This window comes from Lissotriton helveticus, chromosome 3_1 (assembly GCF_964261635.1).
Source record: "Lissotriton helveticus chromosome 3_1, aLisHel1.1, whole genome shotgun sequence".
NCBI lineage: Eukaryota > Metazoa > Chordata > Amphibia > Caudata > Salamandridae > Lissotriton > Lissotriton helveticus.
In genome coordinates this window covers 162,653,438-162,671,068 of record NC_136061.1, presented here as the reverse complement: position 1 = coordinate 162,671,068, position 17,631 = coordinate 162,653,438, and the positions used below count along the sequence as shown (strand labels likewise).

At 47.7% G+C, this 17,631-nt stretch overlaps 1 protein-coding gene across 1 annotated transcript in view; it reads left to right on the top strand.

Annotated features, from left to right (window-relative positions):
• Positions 1 to 17,631, top strand: part of ASL (argininosuccinate lyase) — a 193,822-nt gene that overhangs the window by 79,816 nt on the left and 96,375 nt on the right. Inside the window, exons 4-5 of the mRNA XM_078679465.1 lie at positions 6,888 to 6,971; positions 12,168 to 12,224. Of these exons, the coding sequence (XP_078535591.1) occupies positions 6,888 to 6,971; positions 12,168 to 12,224 (141 nt within the window). The remainder of the gene's footprint in view (positions 1 to 6,887; positions 6,972 to 12,167; positions 12,225 to 17,631) is intronic.

The following is a 17,631-nucleotide window of genomic DNA, read 5'->3' as shown; positions in this document are numbered from 1 at the left end:
TTGGTTGTTGACTTTTGTCTATACTCCACGGAGCTGTGGCTTCCACGGAACGTACGGTTGATTTTTTATTTGTGCGTTGTGGTCCTGGTTTGGAACACGGACGTGCCTTGTCAAGATGTGGTTCTTGTGCTGCGGCTGCTGACATGCAGCGCTGTCTGCCCCTCTGATGCACAAGTTTTTCTCTGCATATGTTTCTGTGTTTTTTGTTACTGGTGGCCTCCCCGGTGCATCTCATGGCCCCTGTGTGTGAGTGGCTGTTGGCGGGGTTGAGCTGGGTGCCCGGCGGTTTGTCCTGCTTTCCGCAGCTGCGCCCCCATTGCTCTTGCGTGCCCCTGGTCCACTCACCGTTTCATGTGCGCGCTCCCTTCGGGTTGTGTTCGTTCTTGGACGGTGCTCCCTGCGCTCTCGCTCCGTTGGGGCTGGCGGGCGGCTTCGGTGCTGCTCCTTGTTCTTGCTTTCCGGCGGTTGCATTGCCGGTGCGGCTCGCTTCTTCCCGTGGGTTTCCCGCGCTGGGCGGTCTGGGCTTCTAGGGGGCGGGGTGCCGCTTGTCCTCGCGTTTTCTGGCTCTGCCTCCGAGGGGGCGTGGCCACGGCCGCCTGGCAGGCTCTCTGTTGGCTCTGTGCGGCTGCGCTGCTCTGCTGGTTCTCTGCTCTGTCTGGGGTGCGTCTTCCTTCCCGTCCTCCAGGTGCTGGTTCTGTGTGATCCCTCGCGCTTCTGGTGGCACTGCGTGTCTTCTGTGTCTGGTGGGGGCGTACTTGTCCGTTTTCGGACTTCCTGCCCTGGGGGTGTCTTTGAGTGGTGCCTGGTCGGTGGAGCATCTGGCTTTTGTTCTGAGGGCCCGGGGTTCGAGTCCCTGTTCATGCGGCTTGGTTGGGGTTTAGAGGTTTGTTTTGCATACTCTTTTCGGGATCCGATGAATGGGAAGTTCAGTTACTGTTTCGAAATTTCTTTTTCGGGTCGTTACCGTCTACTTTCTTTGACGTGGGTTAGGTAGACTTGCCCGATCTGTGTTGTTCTGTGCTCTTTGCCTCTTGCTTTCGTGACTATGTGTCCTCACATGTGGCTGTGGGCATTGCTGTTTGTTTTGGTATGTTTTGTTCATTTGCCCTCATGTTGCATGGGCCTGTCTTCCTTCCAGGGTCGATTCATCGAGTGCTGTGTGGTCTGCAGCAGGCCGAAATTGCTCAGTTGGGACGGCGTTGGTCTGAAGATCTAACGGTCCCTGGTTCACTCCCGTGTTTCGGCACAATTTGAACTTCTGCTTTGCTGTTGCCGGATGGCCTGCGGCGCTGCATTAGGGCTCACTCTCTTGGAGTCCTGGGTCCCTTCTGTCTGTTCTTTCCCTGTTTGGTGCCTGTGGCCGTCCCTTCCTGGTAGCCCCTTGCCTCGTGTGCTTTTGGTTCGGGTTCAGCGGCTCAGTGATCTGTTGCTTCTGCTGCAGATGCCTGCTTCGGCCTCTTGTACTTGGGTTCGTCTCCCGGAGGGTCCTCTCGTCCTTTTCATCCGTTGTGGTCGATTGGCATGTGCCCCTTTGTGTTTGATGGCGATTTACTTCTGTTGTTTCAGCAGCCTTGTTGCCCTGTTGTTGGGGTGTTTGTGGCTACCATGGTACTGTGGCTCGGTGGGGCGCCTTGGGCCTCTGTTGGCACAGGCCTCGTCTGTTTTTCGGCGCTTTGCAAATGCAGCCACGTTCGGTTCTTCGGGTCGGTTTTGGTGGCTCAGTGGTCTGGTGCTTCTGCTGTGGGTGCCTGTGTTGGCCCCCATGGTCGCAGGTTCGTGTCCCTGCGTGTCCGCTCTGCCCTTCTTCCGTCTTAGGTTGGTTGGATGAGTGCCGTTGTGTGGAGTCACATCTTTCTTCTGTTGTTTTGTGCCTAGATGCCCGTGGCGGTGCTCGGGCGCTTTACTCTTACTCGTGTGGTGTTTGCGAATTCGTGTTTTCTGGGGTTGATTTCTGCTCCTGAATTTGCATTGATTGCATGTTTGTGCATTTGGCGTTGGGTTGCAGGGCCTCGGCTTCTTTGTTGCTGTATTGTCCCTGTCTCCTTCTTCCCTTTTGGGTTTTGGGCCTGTGGTCCTTTCGTCATGTGGCCTCCTGTTCCCGCCGTTGTTGTACTATCCCGGACGGTTCCTTGCTGGTCATCCTCAGGGGGGGGTTCCGGGGGCTGTGGGCTGGCACTTGTCTGGTGTGGACTGGCTGCGGTGGGCACCTGTCCGCCCGTCTCTGGGCTGCATCAGTGGGACTCCTAGTGTGTTGTTTCTGACTGTTTCTGCTCCTGGCTGGCTCGCTGTCCTGACGGGCGGCTCCTGCGCCCCTTCCAGTTGGTTTTCTGCTGTCCCATGCTTCTCGCCTCCTGGGGTCGGAGTTTGTTCTGGTCCTTCTGTCGCCTCCGCTCTCATCCTGGGTGGCTCGGTTCCTTGGCTCCTGCCCTCTGCCTGCCTGCTCCGTTGGTCGGTTCTTGGACTCCCCAGCTCCTGTCCATGGTGCTGTGGCTTTTCGGTTGCTCTGCTTGGTCCGGAGGTTCGGCGCCCCTCTCTGGTGGGGTGTGCGTTGTTCCCTGTTTTGTTGCGGAGTGGCTTTTTGGCGGTCTCGCTGGGTCTTCTGTGTCGAGCTGCCTTGGTGGGGCCTTCCTCGGGTCGTGTTTTGATCTGGCCCTTCCTTCGTTCTTTTTGCCCCCGGCCCTTCCCGCTCTGTTTCCTGGTACGGCTGGGTTCCTACTTCCCGTGTGTTGGTGTTGCCCTCCTGGGGGCGTGCTTGGGTTCCCGGTCTGTGCTGGGTTGGTGGGTTTCCCGGTGGGCGTTTTTCCCATCTGGCTTCTATTTGCCAGTCCTTGGCTTCTTTGGGGTATTCCCCAGCCTTGCTGGGGCTTGTTGGTTGCCTTTCTGGTGGGTTTGTCCCCTGCCTCGTGCTCCGGGATTCGCCCCTGTTGACTTTTGTAGCATTGGTGCTGTCCTTGCCTGGGTCATTTTTTTGCTCCGGCCTTTCTGGCCCTGTACGCTCTTGTTCTCTTCGGGTCGGGCCGATTTTGGTGCCTGGTTCGGGAGTCTCCTGGGTGCGTCTGGTCCTGATTCTCGCCCGGGCTCCCGGCTTTGCCCTTCCTGGGGTCCCTTTTTCTCCTGGGTTTCTGGGCTTGTTTGGCCTGGCCAGGGTTTTTTTGTCCGGTTGGTGGTGCTCCCCTGGGTGCGTCTCCGTCTGCTTCGGCGGTAGTTGGCTTGGACCGTGCTGCTCTTGGTCCTTGTTTTGCCTCTTGGGGCATGGGTTTTGTGTCCTGCCCCTGCTTTCTCTTTCCCTTGCTGGTTTTTGTTTCTGGTTTGGGGTCCCGGGTCCTGTTGGCTCTGGTGGCTTCCTGGGAGTCTTTTCATGGCTCGGACTCCTCTTCGCCCTGCCCTTCTGTTCTTCACGCCTTAGGTGTGTTGCTGCCGCGCTCCTGTGCCTGTCGGTTCTTCTTTGTCTCGCTGGGCTGGGCCTGGTTGTGGGCTGGCTGTCTGTTTGGCCGCCTGGGTGCTCTCTTCGGCAGCTCACGCCCTTCTTGTGTTTCTTCCTGGGCCGGTTTGCTTGGTCCCTGTGCGGGGTGTTTCCGTACCTGGCCGGTTGGCTATTTCTGCCTCTTCCCCTCCCTTCTGGCCGTGGGCGGGCCTGTGTGTTTTCCGTTTTTCTCCTTTGCCCGGTTGGTTCTCCTGCGGGTCTCTTTCGGTGTCGTTTCCGGCTCCTTCCTGAGTTCGTTTACCCTGGTGCCTGCCTGGATTCTCTCCTTGGCTTCGCGGTCCCTTCCGGGGTCCTTTGTGTGGCGGGGGTTTGTCCCCCTTCTGTTTCTTTTCGGCACCCTTTTCCATTTTTTCGCTCTTGCCTGTCTGTTGCTTGGCTCTGGTGCCGCTTCCCAGTTTTTTCTGGTTCGGCTCCCCCGCGGGTTGTGGTCGCCCTTGCGGTGTTGCTGTGTTGGACGGACTGTTTGTCTCTTTCTGCTAGTGATTTTTTTTGTTGGGTCGCTGTGGTGGGGATGCCCTCTGTTCGTTCGGTTCCTCTCTTTGGACTTTTGCTCCCCTTTCGCTTTGTGCTGCTTGTTGGGCTGCCCTGGTGTGTTGGTCGGGCCTGCGCTTTTGTGTTCTGGCCCTGGTTGCTGTTGCCTTTTTTTGGCTCCGTGCGGTCCGGTCCCGTGCCTATCTCTGCCTTCCTTCGGTTGGGGCGGTTTTCCTGGCGGCACTTGGTGTCTCTGGGGTCCGTTTTGTTTTTCGGCCTTCCCGGTGTCTTCGGTCCCGGGTTGGTTCTCCTACTCGTGGTTGCCTCTCTCCTGGGTGGTCCTTCCACTCGTGCTGGTCTGTTGGGTTTGCCCTCTTTCATGGTCTTCCCCTTCTGGTCTGTTTGTTGATTGTGAGTTTTCCATGAAGCCGCTTGGCTTTGGTATGTGCTCACTATGTAAGTTAAGTGGCAAGGAAGACTAATGAGGAGGTAATGCCCCGGTTACTTACCGGTAATCTTCATTACTCCGAGTATAGTCTTCCTCGCCACATGAGTTCCCATCCCTTCCTCCCTGTCTGGCTATCGGCTTCATGTTTGTGCTTGGTGTTTTCAGGCTGATGGGTTGGGCCGGCCCCCTCTTATAGAGGTCAGGTGGTAATGGGTCGGCCATCTTGGGAGGCATGGGAGGCTAACTTTTTGCTTTGGAGGGTTCTGGTGTGGAGCTGAAGCTCACTATGTAAGTCATGTGGCGAGGAAGACTATACTCGGAGTAATGAAGATTACCGGTAAGTAACCGGGGCATTATATTACTTACTACAAGTTCGTGCATCTTACTTTTTCTCAATATTCATCACAGACCTGCTACTGGCCCTTCAGAAATACCCTGGTATGTTTGAGCTTAAAATATAGAGAAGGGACATATATGCTGATTTGTAGACTGAAGACATAAATGGGTATTAAAACAATCTTTTAATAACATTTAAAGGTCAGCCGCCGGCGCCATGCCATAAAACTTAAGTGACCCTTTCTTCTGACGTCCCTACAGACAGTGAGACCCTCGAGGAGTCAGTCCATGGATTACAGTGGCACCTTGTAGCGCTGTAAATTAACATGTTCTCTACCTAATTTGGCGCTACTCCTTTCATGAACATTGTTATGAAGATTTTTGTGGCTATTGAATCCATAGACTGATCTATCGTACTGCCCTAAACCAGATATGGGAATCATTAACAAAGTGAGCAATACAATGAATTGCTGAGAAAGAGGAAAGATTCATGGAAAGGAAAGATGAATGTTGCTTTATGAGTATCGTAGTGGTGCAGAACTTTTGACAGGTTTTGGGTATACTTTGGTAGGAATTCATTTTCTTTTCTATCAGACACTGGGAACAATTTAAAGCCCTTAGCTTCCCGAATTTTGGCATATAAGGAAGCTGGGGCACAGCAAGATAAGGTGATTCATCCCTGATTGCAGATTTTAGGAGCTCTGATATTGTATCTCAAATTCTGGGCATCTGCAACTTAGTCTAATGCTGCCTCCATTTATAGATTTCTAGCTAGACTGGCAGATTTTTATTGCACCGGTGTAATTGAAATCCTGCCCCCTTTGTACAATCTAAAAACAGAATTTCTTGGAATCTAGGTTAATATATTTTTTTTTAAACGATCACTGATAAGTTCTGAAACACAGAGACAAAGAAAGCAATGAAACATCTGCAGTCTTGCCTTTCCAATGACATTTCCTTACCACATTATCTCTTTCCGTTCTCCACAGCCGCTGCGGGACTCCCTCCCGCACCAGGCACAGATTAAACCCGCCCGCTACGTCTCCGCGCCTTTCCCCTGCATTCCCAGTGTCACAGTGCTCCTGCTGTTTTGAGTGAAGGGTCCATGCCACGTTTGGAGGCATTCTGAAGTTAAACCAAACCCCGAGCGAGGCCACTGTTCTCCAAGTCAAGGTCACTGAGGTCGAAGAGCTGCCTCAGTTCCCATCCCCATAGTGGAGGTCCCTACAATGGACTCCTCATTCCAATCCCTCAGCCTTCTACTCCCTATATTTCTAAATAGAATTGCTTTATTTATAACCTTTATTTTCAGTATGCCTGGGCGAAATTTTTATTATATTTATTAAATTAGAGGAATTTGGGTAATTTCACGTTACTCTTTGGACGTTAATTTACCAAAAATGATGCAATTATGCCCGTTTATAGAATAGCGAGTAATTTGGCACAAAAATCCTACCACAGGAACAACAAACTTAACGAGCATGGGCAACTGCTGGATGGTGCTGTTCATGTTCTGTTGCATTTAGCGGTATTTTGCAAAATGCATCCTCGGGTCTGTGATGCATCCTTGGGTATGTAAGGGTGCATTTTCTACCTAGAAAATAGCTCTAAATGCTGGGTTATGCTCCTCATGTAATCTTACATTTACACTATAGCAAAATACTGGCGCTACGGCCAACCCTTATTTTTACAACTATCTTCTTTTTCTCTCTGTGAGATTAATAGAGCAATCAGATGGACTGAATCAATGTAACGTTTTTTTTATTTTTTTTTTATTAAACTTTTTATTTAGCCTTTCATCAAAGTACACTGCACCAAATACATTTAGAATTAGTCAATTAGTTATACAGTATGTCATTTCTGAACTTCTCAGTATAATGCAATTACATCAATCATGAGCATCATCTTGGGGACGTTTCATGGTCGGGCAGTGCCATTTCTATACAGTATGTGAACATTCATACATGGGTGGTTTCGCCCTCCCCTCAGTTCCTACGTCATACAGGTCTCAGTGTTAGGTCCCATCCTCGCGGTAGCGTGTCAATGTAACATTTTCTTGGCTTTGAAAATATCTATGGCATTTTACAGGAAACCACAGATACATGCAGAAGTGTTTAATAATGTGACATGCACTCTTGATGTTTGCAGATCTCTGAAGAATGGTCCAAAGGAAAATTTGTGGTGACTAAAGGTGACGAGGATATCCATACAGCCAATGAACGAAGGTTAAAGGTAGGTTGAGGATGTGTGTTTTGAATGGGTCATACCTACTGAAGGAGTCGAGGGGGTTATGCACCACTGATAAGCAAGTAGTATAGTTCCCTACATTTCAGATCCATGTGTGTGTGTGTCCCTTTTAACTATACATACTAGAGAATTAACAGCTATTAAAAATGGCTTTAGCTGCTGCTGAAAATGAGCTTTGACGAGATACTTCCTGAAGGACTCACCTCCTTCACTGCAGCCTGACTTTCAATGCCTCTTCCCCACAAGGAGAGTGAGGATTAATGGTCAAGTATCAGAACCCTTTAATATTACACATGGCACAAGGCAACGTTGCCCCCTGTTGCCACTGCTTTTCGCCATTGCTACCGAACCCTTGGCGGTGAGACTTCGCCAACATCACGCACACAGGAGCATAGGTTTCACATCCAGAGGGCTTTTAATCTCAATGTACGCAGACGGCATGACTATATATATGGTTAACCCCAAAGATATTTTGAATGTACTAATTAGGAAATTGATTCGATATGGAGGCCTTACAGGTATCCAGATCAACTTGGCAAAATCCACGATACTAGCACTCACGGATGGGACCGATACATGCAATACTGACTATCCCATACAGTGGGTGGAATCTGAGACACGATACCTGGGTATTGTCATGAGCAGATCTATGCAGGAACTGTGGATGGCAAACTAAGGGAGGGTCATAGACTGGATCGAAACCAAAGTGCAGAGATGGAAACGACTGCCGCTCTCGCTACTGGGGCGAACAGCAATTGTAAAAATTATCTTATTACCAAAATGTCTATACTTCTTCGTAAATATTCCGATGCCACTCACTGTGCACTTCTTCAGACGACTCAGGACAGTGGTACTGGAGCTGGTCTGGGCGGTCAATCAACCTCGCGTCTCCTGGAACTTGCAGACGCTGCCCTACGAACAAGGGGGGCTGTGTGCCCCTGATTTTGAACTCAATGCATACAGTGCGCAGGCACAGTTTCTACACTTTTGGCATCACCCGACACAGTATCAACCGCTTGTAGCGATAGAGATACATAGAGTTGCTCCGGCTCCACTGAATGTGGCGGTGTACAAGAGCTACAAAGGACCTAATCAGGAAATTGACACTGTCGAAGCGACGCGATGGGCATGGCGTGGTATAGCAAAAATGGCAGGAGTCAAAGAATTATATGCACCATCTATGCCCATAGGGGGTAACCCGCTGTTATCTCCGTTGACGGATAAGGCGACTACACTGCGGGCAGAGGCACACCAGTTGGTAAAAGGTAGCGATTTATATGCAGATGTCACTTTCTTAACGCTGCAGCACATGTGCAGAGAGCAGACACCCTCGGTCTCGGACACATTACTATATTACCAAATTAGAGCAGCTTGCAAGGCACGCTATACTAAATACCCCCGAGAACCACAAGTTCTACCTGCGCTAGAAAATATCTTGTCCAACCCCTCCCCAAAGAAATTAATCACACGCATCTATAGTACCACACAAAGTACATCTCCAATAACGGCACACACTTCAAGGGTAGATTGAGAACAAGACATTGCACTATCAATCACAGACAAACAGTGGGAATATTGCTGCTTGCAGCTTGAACATTTATCACCAAATTACAGACTCCGCTTAATACACTTCAACTTTCTACATAGGGTGTACCGCATGGGCCTGTACACTGTACACTGACACTACATGCTGGAGATGTGGACGCCAAGATGCAACGTTCCTATAATTAACATGGACATGTGGACCGGTAGCGCAATTTTGGTTGGAGATAGCGAGGCACATTGGGCACATTACTACTGTTCAGGTTCCATTCGCACCATTGGTAGTGTTATTGGGATATGTTCAGGAGGTACCAAAAGGATCTCGAAAACTGGTGGCAATGCTGCTGTTGCTGGCTAAACGCCAAGTGGCAATACACTGAAAAAGATCGCGACCACCCGCAGTCGCTGGATGGTTACATGCAGTTACGTACTGTAAAGATCAATTGACCCGGTATTGGGAACTGATGTCCAGCCGCTCCAGGCCGGTAGATATTTGGGAACCGTACGTTACATGGTTAGAAACGGGGGTTGTTGATCACTGTTCAGACGTTGTCATGTGACGTGCATAACTTGGCAGTGACCTAGGTGTGGAGACTGCCAGAGAGTTAGATGAAAGAGATTTCTGGATATCACCCCTAGACACGGGATGGGGGAAGTTGGTGCTGGTACCAGCTCTAAGGGTTGTCTTTCAGAGGTAGCCAGACAGGTTGTGTGACACTGGAAATTGACAGACTGGTCGTCCTGTTAGCAGATGGGGTGGAGAGAGGGAGTTGTATACAAGTTCACCAGTTTCTTAAAGATTAACATTTGAAGGACTGAACTGGTCGCTATTTTTGGCCACTTGTTTTGCTGATGTTGATAAAGACGCACATCTATAGATTTCACTTTGTCTCACATTTGCTGCCGGGCCCCCGGGATGTCGGTGTTTAAGCTGTGTATTTTACTATAAGTTGATGACATTCCACGCTGCCAGCCCCGGGGTTGTAGGCAATGCAGCTGTGTACAAATGACCAGATACAATAAACACCTTAAAAAAAAAACACTGTTTTTGAAAAAAAACAAAAAAGAAAGAAAGAAAATGACTTCCACTGCTTCTTTACAACCCCTGTATCTTCATAAGAGTTGTTTGCGTCATTAACAAAGGCAGCTACCTGGCAACAGCGGGAGCCAGGACAGTCTTTTATTTTTTGGGGTGTAACAGGAAAACAACACACATCCTATACAGTTGCAGATGGGTAGGTGGGAACATCCTGGTTTGTTCAGTTTCGGCATTCTTCTTGAACACATCATAGACCATCACTGTTTCTCATTGACATCCCACAGAACACCTCCAACGACAACTACTCTTTGTTGACACCTACCCACCAACAATCAAGCTTCACTCTTTGTCATTGATATCCCAAAGAACACCTCTGTTGACAAAAACTAATTGTTAACACCTTTCAGCAATTTCGTTTCATATTGTTATGTTATTTTTACTCTGTAAAGAGCAACAAATCCTATCTAGAGGTATATCTCCGAACTTAGACAGCACAAAAACAGCACAATACCTAGAGCAACCACGTCTTCAAAAGTTTTTTTTTTAAACTGGCAAACGCCGAACAGCAGCACTGATGGTACGGTAGTTAGTTTCAGGCTGAAGGGACGAGAAAGGAGAAATCTCTAGCAACCAGTCTGGTGGCACGGAAGCGAGGAACAGTTGAGTGCCTTGTCGCTTGATCTAAGCGTTCATGCAGGACAGTAGTAACCCAGTTCTTCCTTTACATAGGAGGGGCCACCACCCATCAGAGACTTGTGAGTAAGAAAGCAGGCCTTGAAAATGTTGTGCTTTCTGACCGGAAGCCAGTGCAAGGATCTCAAAGTAGGCACCAACGGGGAACCTGTTGGCATATTGCAGAACAAGTGAGCAGCGTATTCTGCACTTCCTGGAGTTTGGCCAAAAAGGTGTCATTAGTGGCCATAAGCAAGTGACTAAGTTCAAGAGGCCACCGCTCAAGAGACCAAAGATCCTGAGCTTTGCCAAACAGCAATATTCCTGTGTTATCTCTATTCAGTTGCAGACAGTTCGCCCTCATTCAGGCTGCATTCCGTCTCATAATGCCTTAACTGCGGTGGCAATTCCGCCGCAGGGCGTTGCATTGAGTGGGTGGGGCCACGTCGGCCAACAGACATGCACAGCACTAGGGAGGAAGTGCTTGCGACGGCCGTTGGCTGATAGGCGCAATGAAAAGTCCATAAAACAGAGCTTGACTCCGCCATAATCGTGTCCAAACGAGATGATCTGCTGCAGTATCCACAGACCACAACTCTTTTCTGCATCCCTAACCATCAACTTTCATGTTTCACCCTGATTGTCTTTGATTTCCAGCGGTATCTGCAAGCAACCACTCATTGTTGACACCTGACCAGTTCCAGTCCTTCTCATTGATGTTTCCCTTAGGACTTCCATGGGTAATAACTAAAAGTTGATATTTACCTATCAAAATCAAGCTTCACTCTTTTATTTACTGGTGTTCTTGGAACGCCTCCGGGGGCAACAACTCATTGTTGATAACTTCCCAGTTGTAATGTTATGTACTGCAAACCAGCTGGCACTTCTAGTTGCAGAGAGTAAGTAGATGCTGGGGGTTAAGGGCAGGTGGAGGTGTTTATTCTCCAGCGTTTTGACCTGACCCCATACTCAAGGAGCCACATCCTCGACTCCTCCTATGGCCCAATGTTCCAGGCTTTCCTTTATTGCAAGGGAGAAGAAGAGTGTATGCTCAGGATACACTCATGATAATCTCTTCTGTCTGTGGGAAGTAACATGGGCTTCTCGTAACCACAATTCTTTTATACTTATGCCCCCTGTCTTGCAGCTGCTGTCCCTTAATATATAATTGTAGGCAAAAACCCTAGGCAGTCATACGGTTCAATTAATCTAACAGCTCATTATATCAACAACATCATTGTGGTAGGAACTCAGTGCAAATACAGTCTAGCTATATTAAAACTTATTTGAATTTTATTTAACTTATTAAAAGAATATGTAACAAATTGTATATACAATGCAACATGATTTCAATGTAACACAAATTACAAGAATCACAGAAAACATACATTGATGCGAAAAAGGATGAGATACAACATTAATTAATACATATATACATAAGGAAAAGGTGGCTATGAGATGGGTCTTCTCAACGCGCATTTTGGCACTAAAAGCGCCTTCATCAGAGAGGGTGGAATGTTCTAATTTAAAAAGGGAGAAATATGAAGACAAACATTGGAATGTTGGAGCTCCTGGATTATACCAGCCCTTCTAAGCCGAAGCTACTCCATTGTCTTCAACGGAGCACTCAACATTCCAATGTTCTAATATTCAGTAAGCAATGCCTTCTAGCTTTTTTTGTCTAGGGTAACAATAAGGACGCATGATTTTATGGTATTAGGTTTCTCTTTTTGGTGTGACAGGGATTCAGGCACTAGAGCCTCACACTGAAGAGAGATCAGTCCAATGAGAGGCAAGGTAATGAAGGGCAACACCGCGCAATCCTAAAATGAAGTTAGCAGAATAGGAACGCACACATTTGGGATCAATGCGGTGATGACACTCATATTATTGTTAAAACTTACTCCAAATTATTATCTATTTAACAGGAGCTGATTGGTGAGGCCGCTGGAAAGCTGCACACGGGGCGGAGCAGGAATGATCAGGTCTGGTTGAATCCTATGCACTCTTTGTGACTGCTTTTTACATGTAACATGTATATTTGTTATCTACAATGGGAAGTGGCCAATAGAATGATCATTACAATTAAAAGATGTGTCCTGTAAGCCACCACCTTAGGCATTCCAATAATAATAAACAAAGGGTATCCAGGCCTGTGTAAAAGTGCAGTTCAGAAACTATGTGCGCCCAAGGGGTCGCATAAATTTGCAAGAGAATCTGTAATAATATCAATGTTTAAGGTAGGAGCATGACTGAATGCCTTATTGCTGCTTTCTATAGTTGTGTGTTTGCCCACGAGCCAGAGGGATGCGCCTTAAAAGGTAGGAGGTGTGATTGTTAGCATGTCCCAGTAGGGCCATAGTCTGGCATGATTGATGACACTGTCTGGGGACTTATTGGCGAGAGTCCAATGGTAAATGACAGAATATGCTTCAGATGAGAATGGTTTTAGTTGTGTGTTTTGAGAAACTAACTCACATGCATGTCGGTATGGGCGTTAACCCTGCCGCAATCATAGGATACGGCAAGGGATGTTGTCTTCTGAAAGCAGCTGAAAGACAGATGTGCACCTTGGATGGACAGCAGTACCTTTGGGAATCCAAGAACTGGACCGACTAATATTAGACTCAAGCAGCTGTCAGATTGGTTCCTATGAACTCAGTGGACCGTAAATCGCTCTGCAGATGACTAGAGTCAACCAAATGTGGCCAAGAGCCAAATACAAAAAAGGCTCCTTGGGCTCTGGGTATGACAGTAGGGAACAATACATAGCAGGTCACCATTATAGCACCAGAGGGTCCTAAAGTTGTCTACCTGGGCCTTAACCATGCCATCCAGGGTTGGGGTCATCTTATGTTTCACATGTATCTATAAAGTATCCTTGAATTCCCCAGAAGAAGCCCTAGAGTGGCTTAGCTTCTGTAGTGAGGAATAGTTATTTCCTACACCAGACCACATAATAGTTGTTTGTTGCAAATCGCCCTTTTAAAGGTGACACAACACCCTACGACTGATAGGGAAGTCAATATTGCAATAATCATATGGTGATTCAGATGAAACTGAATTTACATCTTCGTCCTGGAGTGTTAGAAAGCCAACGGTGTAAGATTGACTGTGAAGTGAGGCAGCATACATGATTGCATCTTTGAATATTGAGTACTTAATATTGTGCTACAAAAATATTGACAACCAAAATATCACCAAGGTAAAGTATATGTAGGTAAGTATAGATTTACGATTCTTAATGTCACATCTGATTATCTTGTAGATATATATATATATATATATGTCCAGAACCCCTCAAAAAATGAAAGGCAGAGGCCGCAGTAGGGGAGCAAGGTGGAGATTCTTTATTCCAAGATTATGCAGCAGCGGGCGTATGCATTTCGGCCCAGTGGCCTCGTCAGCGCCCAGAGTGGAACAGGAAAGGGAGGTAAAATCACATAGGTGTGTCCCAACTAAAATAGTGAAAGTTCGCTCCGCCCCTATCGGTGATTTGTATCACCTGTAATAGTTCCTGGAGTATCGAAATGACTGCAAGTCCCAGAATGCAGTTGTAAGTCAGGATTGGGCGTCCCAGTGGTTATGCGAGCTTCAGGATTCTTTGCAACCCTCTGCCGATGTCCTGCGCTGTCTGCTGGAATATGTCGTCTCCTCGGGCCCCCTGACTGCATGTATATATATATATTGTCAAGTTATTTTATACTTGCGTTTGTGTGTTTGTATATATAGCTCAGTAAGTAAACCTATACTTACCTACATATACTTATCTCCCAATATTTTAAGCCACTCTGGCTAGTTACAGTTTTTTTTTTTAAAGTCAGACCAGCTTGTTGATAAACATGATGGAAGTTTTGCTATATTTGCTGAATTGACCTGTGCTGTCTCCACCCTTCCGTCCCTTTCAAGTTAAATAGTTCTTTTGAGTAATGTAAAGTTCACAGGACAAGAGTTATTTATTTATTTATTTATAGAGGATTTATAAAGCACATGGCTGCCTCAGCGACGAGGCGTCCCAGCGCTACCAGAAAACCTGAGGAGAGCAGGAGGGAGGGGGGTGGGGGTAAGCATTCTTGTCGTTAGGTAGCAGGGAATAACCATGTCTTTATGGACTTCCGAAACATCAGTAAATTAGATATGGCTCTGATGTCCACCGGGAGGGAGTTCCAGAGTTTGGCCGCCAAAAAGCCAAACGAGCGGCCCCCCGCCCTTGCTTTCCTTACTCGGGGGACACAAACCAACCCGCAATTGGTGGATCTCAAGGCCCGCCCAGGCACATAGGGCTTCAATAAGCCCGAGAGTCCGATAGGGGCTTGGTGAATCAAGATTTTGTGTGCAATGCACAGCACCTTAAAATGAACACGGGCTTCGATGGGCAGCCAGGGCAACTTTAGAAGCACATGAGCCACCGATTGCGATCTTGGCAGCGCTACTAACATGCGGGCTGCCGCATTCTGGACTCTCTGGAGGCGCTTAATACTTGCTCTATTAGAGTCTATAGAATCTATTTTGCCATCTCTTTTACTCAATGGAAAGATTTGCCTGCTGACAAGATTTGTAACCTTTTTATTAGTTAATGGATCTGAAATTGTTGCAACTTCAAATCAAAATAATGAGCCCAACTCCTGAAAACCATCTCCTGATCTGTGCTGGCATGATCAAGACGAAAGTGTTCTTTGAGGACATAACATACTCACAGAACTGGTTTGTGATTGTACAATATGTGCTGCATCTGCACAATTTGCATTGTGCATGTACATCCCCTGCTGCACATATTGTGAGGCCCCGGGGTGAGGCAGGATCAGATTATAGCACATCCGTCATTCACGGAGGGACGCATTGCACCCCTCACCTGGTGCACCTCCCTTTCCATCATGGCAGCCCTGACCAGGTGAAGAGTTGCATCAGGACAAGCCCGATGCAGGTAGGGTTGTTTCCATTAGGAGCGCGCTGTGAGAGAGGCGCATGATTTCCCAATGATCTTTCTAAGGAGGGGCCACCAGCACGTGAATTAGACACAGCCTCACGGCATCTGCACGAGAGATAGCCATTAGATGACAATGACGCTATCCCTCTCAGGGTGGCATTCTTCACAGACCTACACAAGTCTGAACAGCGACTTGGATCAGATGTAGGCATCATCTCACCTGGGCATGTGGTGTGAATGAGAGACTCTTTTGAAGTTATGGGATGTTAGCAGGTAGGTCCTGGGGAGAGAGGATGAAGCCACAACTATGCCAGATGCTGTACCTTATAGCCATATATATATATATATATATATATATATATATAAAGGCGTCAATTCCTTCTACATAAACGGATCCAGGCCTCTTTGGCTCTTCCTATAGATATGACGGCGTCATCTCTGAATTATCACTGCTGGTGAGTGTTGCTGAGCAATGATTAGAGAGGACAAGAGTACTAGATTTTGTTCCCTTGTTGCCTCAACCCCCCAGCCCTAATGGACATAAAACTGAAAGCGGGCAGAATTTGACGCTAAAATGCACTCTTCACACTATTTGTTCATCTACAAGAATATCCCCTCCTGACTATCTAGCAAAACATTGTTGCATAAAGCAGTAGGGTGGTAATATCTTCATTTCGTTTCAATAAAAAAAGAGAAACTGCATATTTTACTAATTGTAAATGTTCGTTGACATTTTATAACAAATCCCAGCTGTTCAAGCGATTTGTAGCAGTTTCCAGAAATGAGCTTCCGTGACTCATCTCTGAGGGGAGGCATTGCTCATTCTCTGATGTGACATTCATAAGAACAAAAGGAGTGACCGTGGTTTTGTTGAAACATATTTTCTTCATCGGAATAATGTTAATATTATAGACAGGGAGTGTGCTCTGCGTTTTTATTTAAAGACCTTGTACAATTTGTACAGTTGGGTGCAGCTGTCCGTTAGCACAAGATGCAAAGTACAAAACAGAAACTCTTCTTTACGTGGCATCACCTCAGCGGTGAGTGCAGGCCATTCTACTAGAACAGGGTGAGCTCCTTGCTAACCTACCTTTCAAAGCTACCTACCTCATCTGCCACCACAGCTGCAACATGACACCTGAATGTTCCACCTAAAACCCTCCTTTCAGAGATGCGCTGTGTTAGGTAAATTTGAATTGTTCTGAATAATGCTTAACATATCACCTGTGACATGTTTTCCTGACACCTCTGAAACCTCTTGACCAAAAGTCATTGACTTATACCTGAGGCCAAGGTTATCCTTGGTATCAGAAAGTATGATTTTCAAAAACTGCTGTACTTCTAGAAACCCTGGAAATATGTTGAACTTATTCCCCGCCGTGAGTACGCAAGCGGTGGGTGGGGCCTTCCTGCGGTATGCTGCACGTGTGCTGGAGGTGAGCAGCCCAGCGAGTCTGAGAGGCAGGAGTAGAGCCTTCTAGTGTAGGCCCTCTTCCAGGCTCTGATGCTTGCTGGGCGTAGGCGGGCCTCGAGGGTTCAGCACGCCCATTCCCATCACTCCGGTAAGTCTTGCACTGCCACCTCCTTGGGTGAAGTTGATTGGCAGTCCTCTTCTCCAGGTGTTGGGCTCCAGCGACAGTCACTCACTTCCAGGCGATGTCCTAGGTGTCTGTAGCAGTACCCTGATGTGGTGATGCGGTGTTCAGCATCACGGTTGCCAGGTACCATCTTTGGCATGTAGTGCCACAAAACCACAACCTCGGATCTTCAGAGTAGGTGTTGCTCCCGGGCACATCTGGGGCAATGGCAGGTTCTGTGCTCGTGGAGGGGTCCTATGAGTAGTCACCTCTGAATAGCAGTCTTTACTTCTGCGGGGTACCCAGGACTGCTCAGCACGAGCTGGCGGTGCCACAGTGGGTGCCAGAGACAGATACCTATCACTGCTTTAGTTCAGCCTGCCGCGCGGTCACACCAGCTCGAGTCCCTCAAAGGCAATGACGGAGATAGTACACAGAGACCGCCAGGCACATATTGCCCCTGCCGCGGTACTGCAGGCAAAGTTAATCAGATCAGTCATTGCCTTTGACCGTGTTGATCACTCAGGTTGAAAGCCTCTGTGGCACGTACCTTTTCTCCAGGGAAAGCCCCCTGTTAACATTCCACCCCACCCCTCCTGTACAACCTCGCCCTTTCCTTCCCTCTCTCTGACAGGGTCCTTGGCTACAAGGACAAGTCACCAATTCTTCCTTCAGATCGGACTCAAGGTGATGTGCCCTCACATCCTTCTAAGTCATTATATTGTAATAAAAAATATCACGGTAAACAAATATCACAGAAACAATATAGCGGTAAGAATATCGAGTCCATATAATAGTAATGTAAACTACACTCACTGTGCAGTTTGCTGGAATGGGAAAGACTGTACTATACGTCTCAGATTCCTCTGTTCAAAGAGGGAGGAAGAG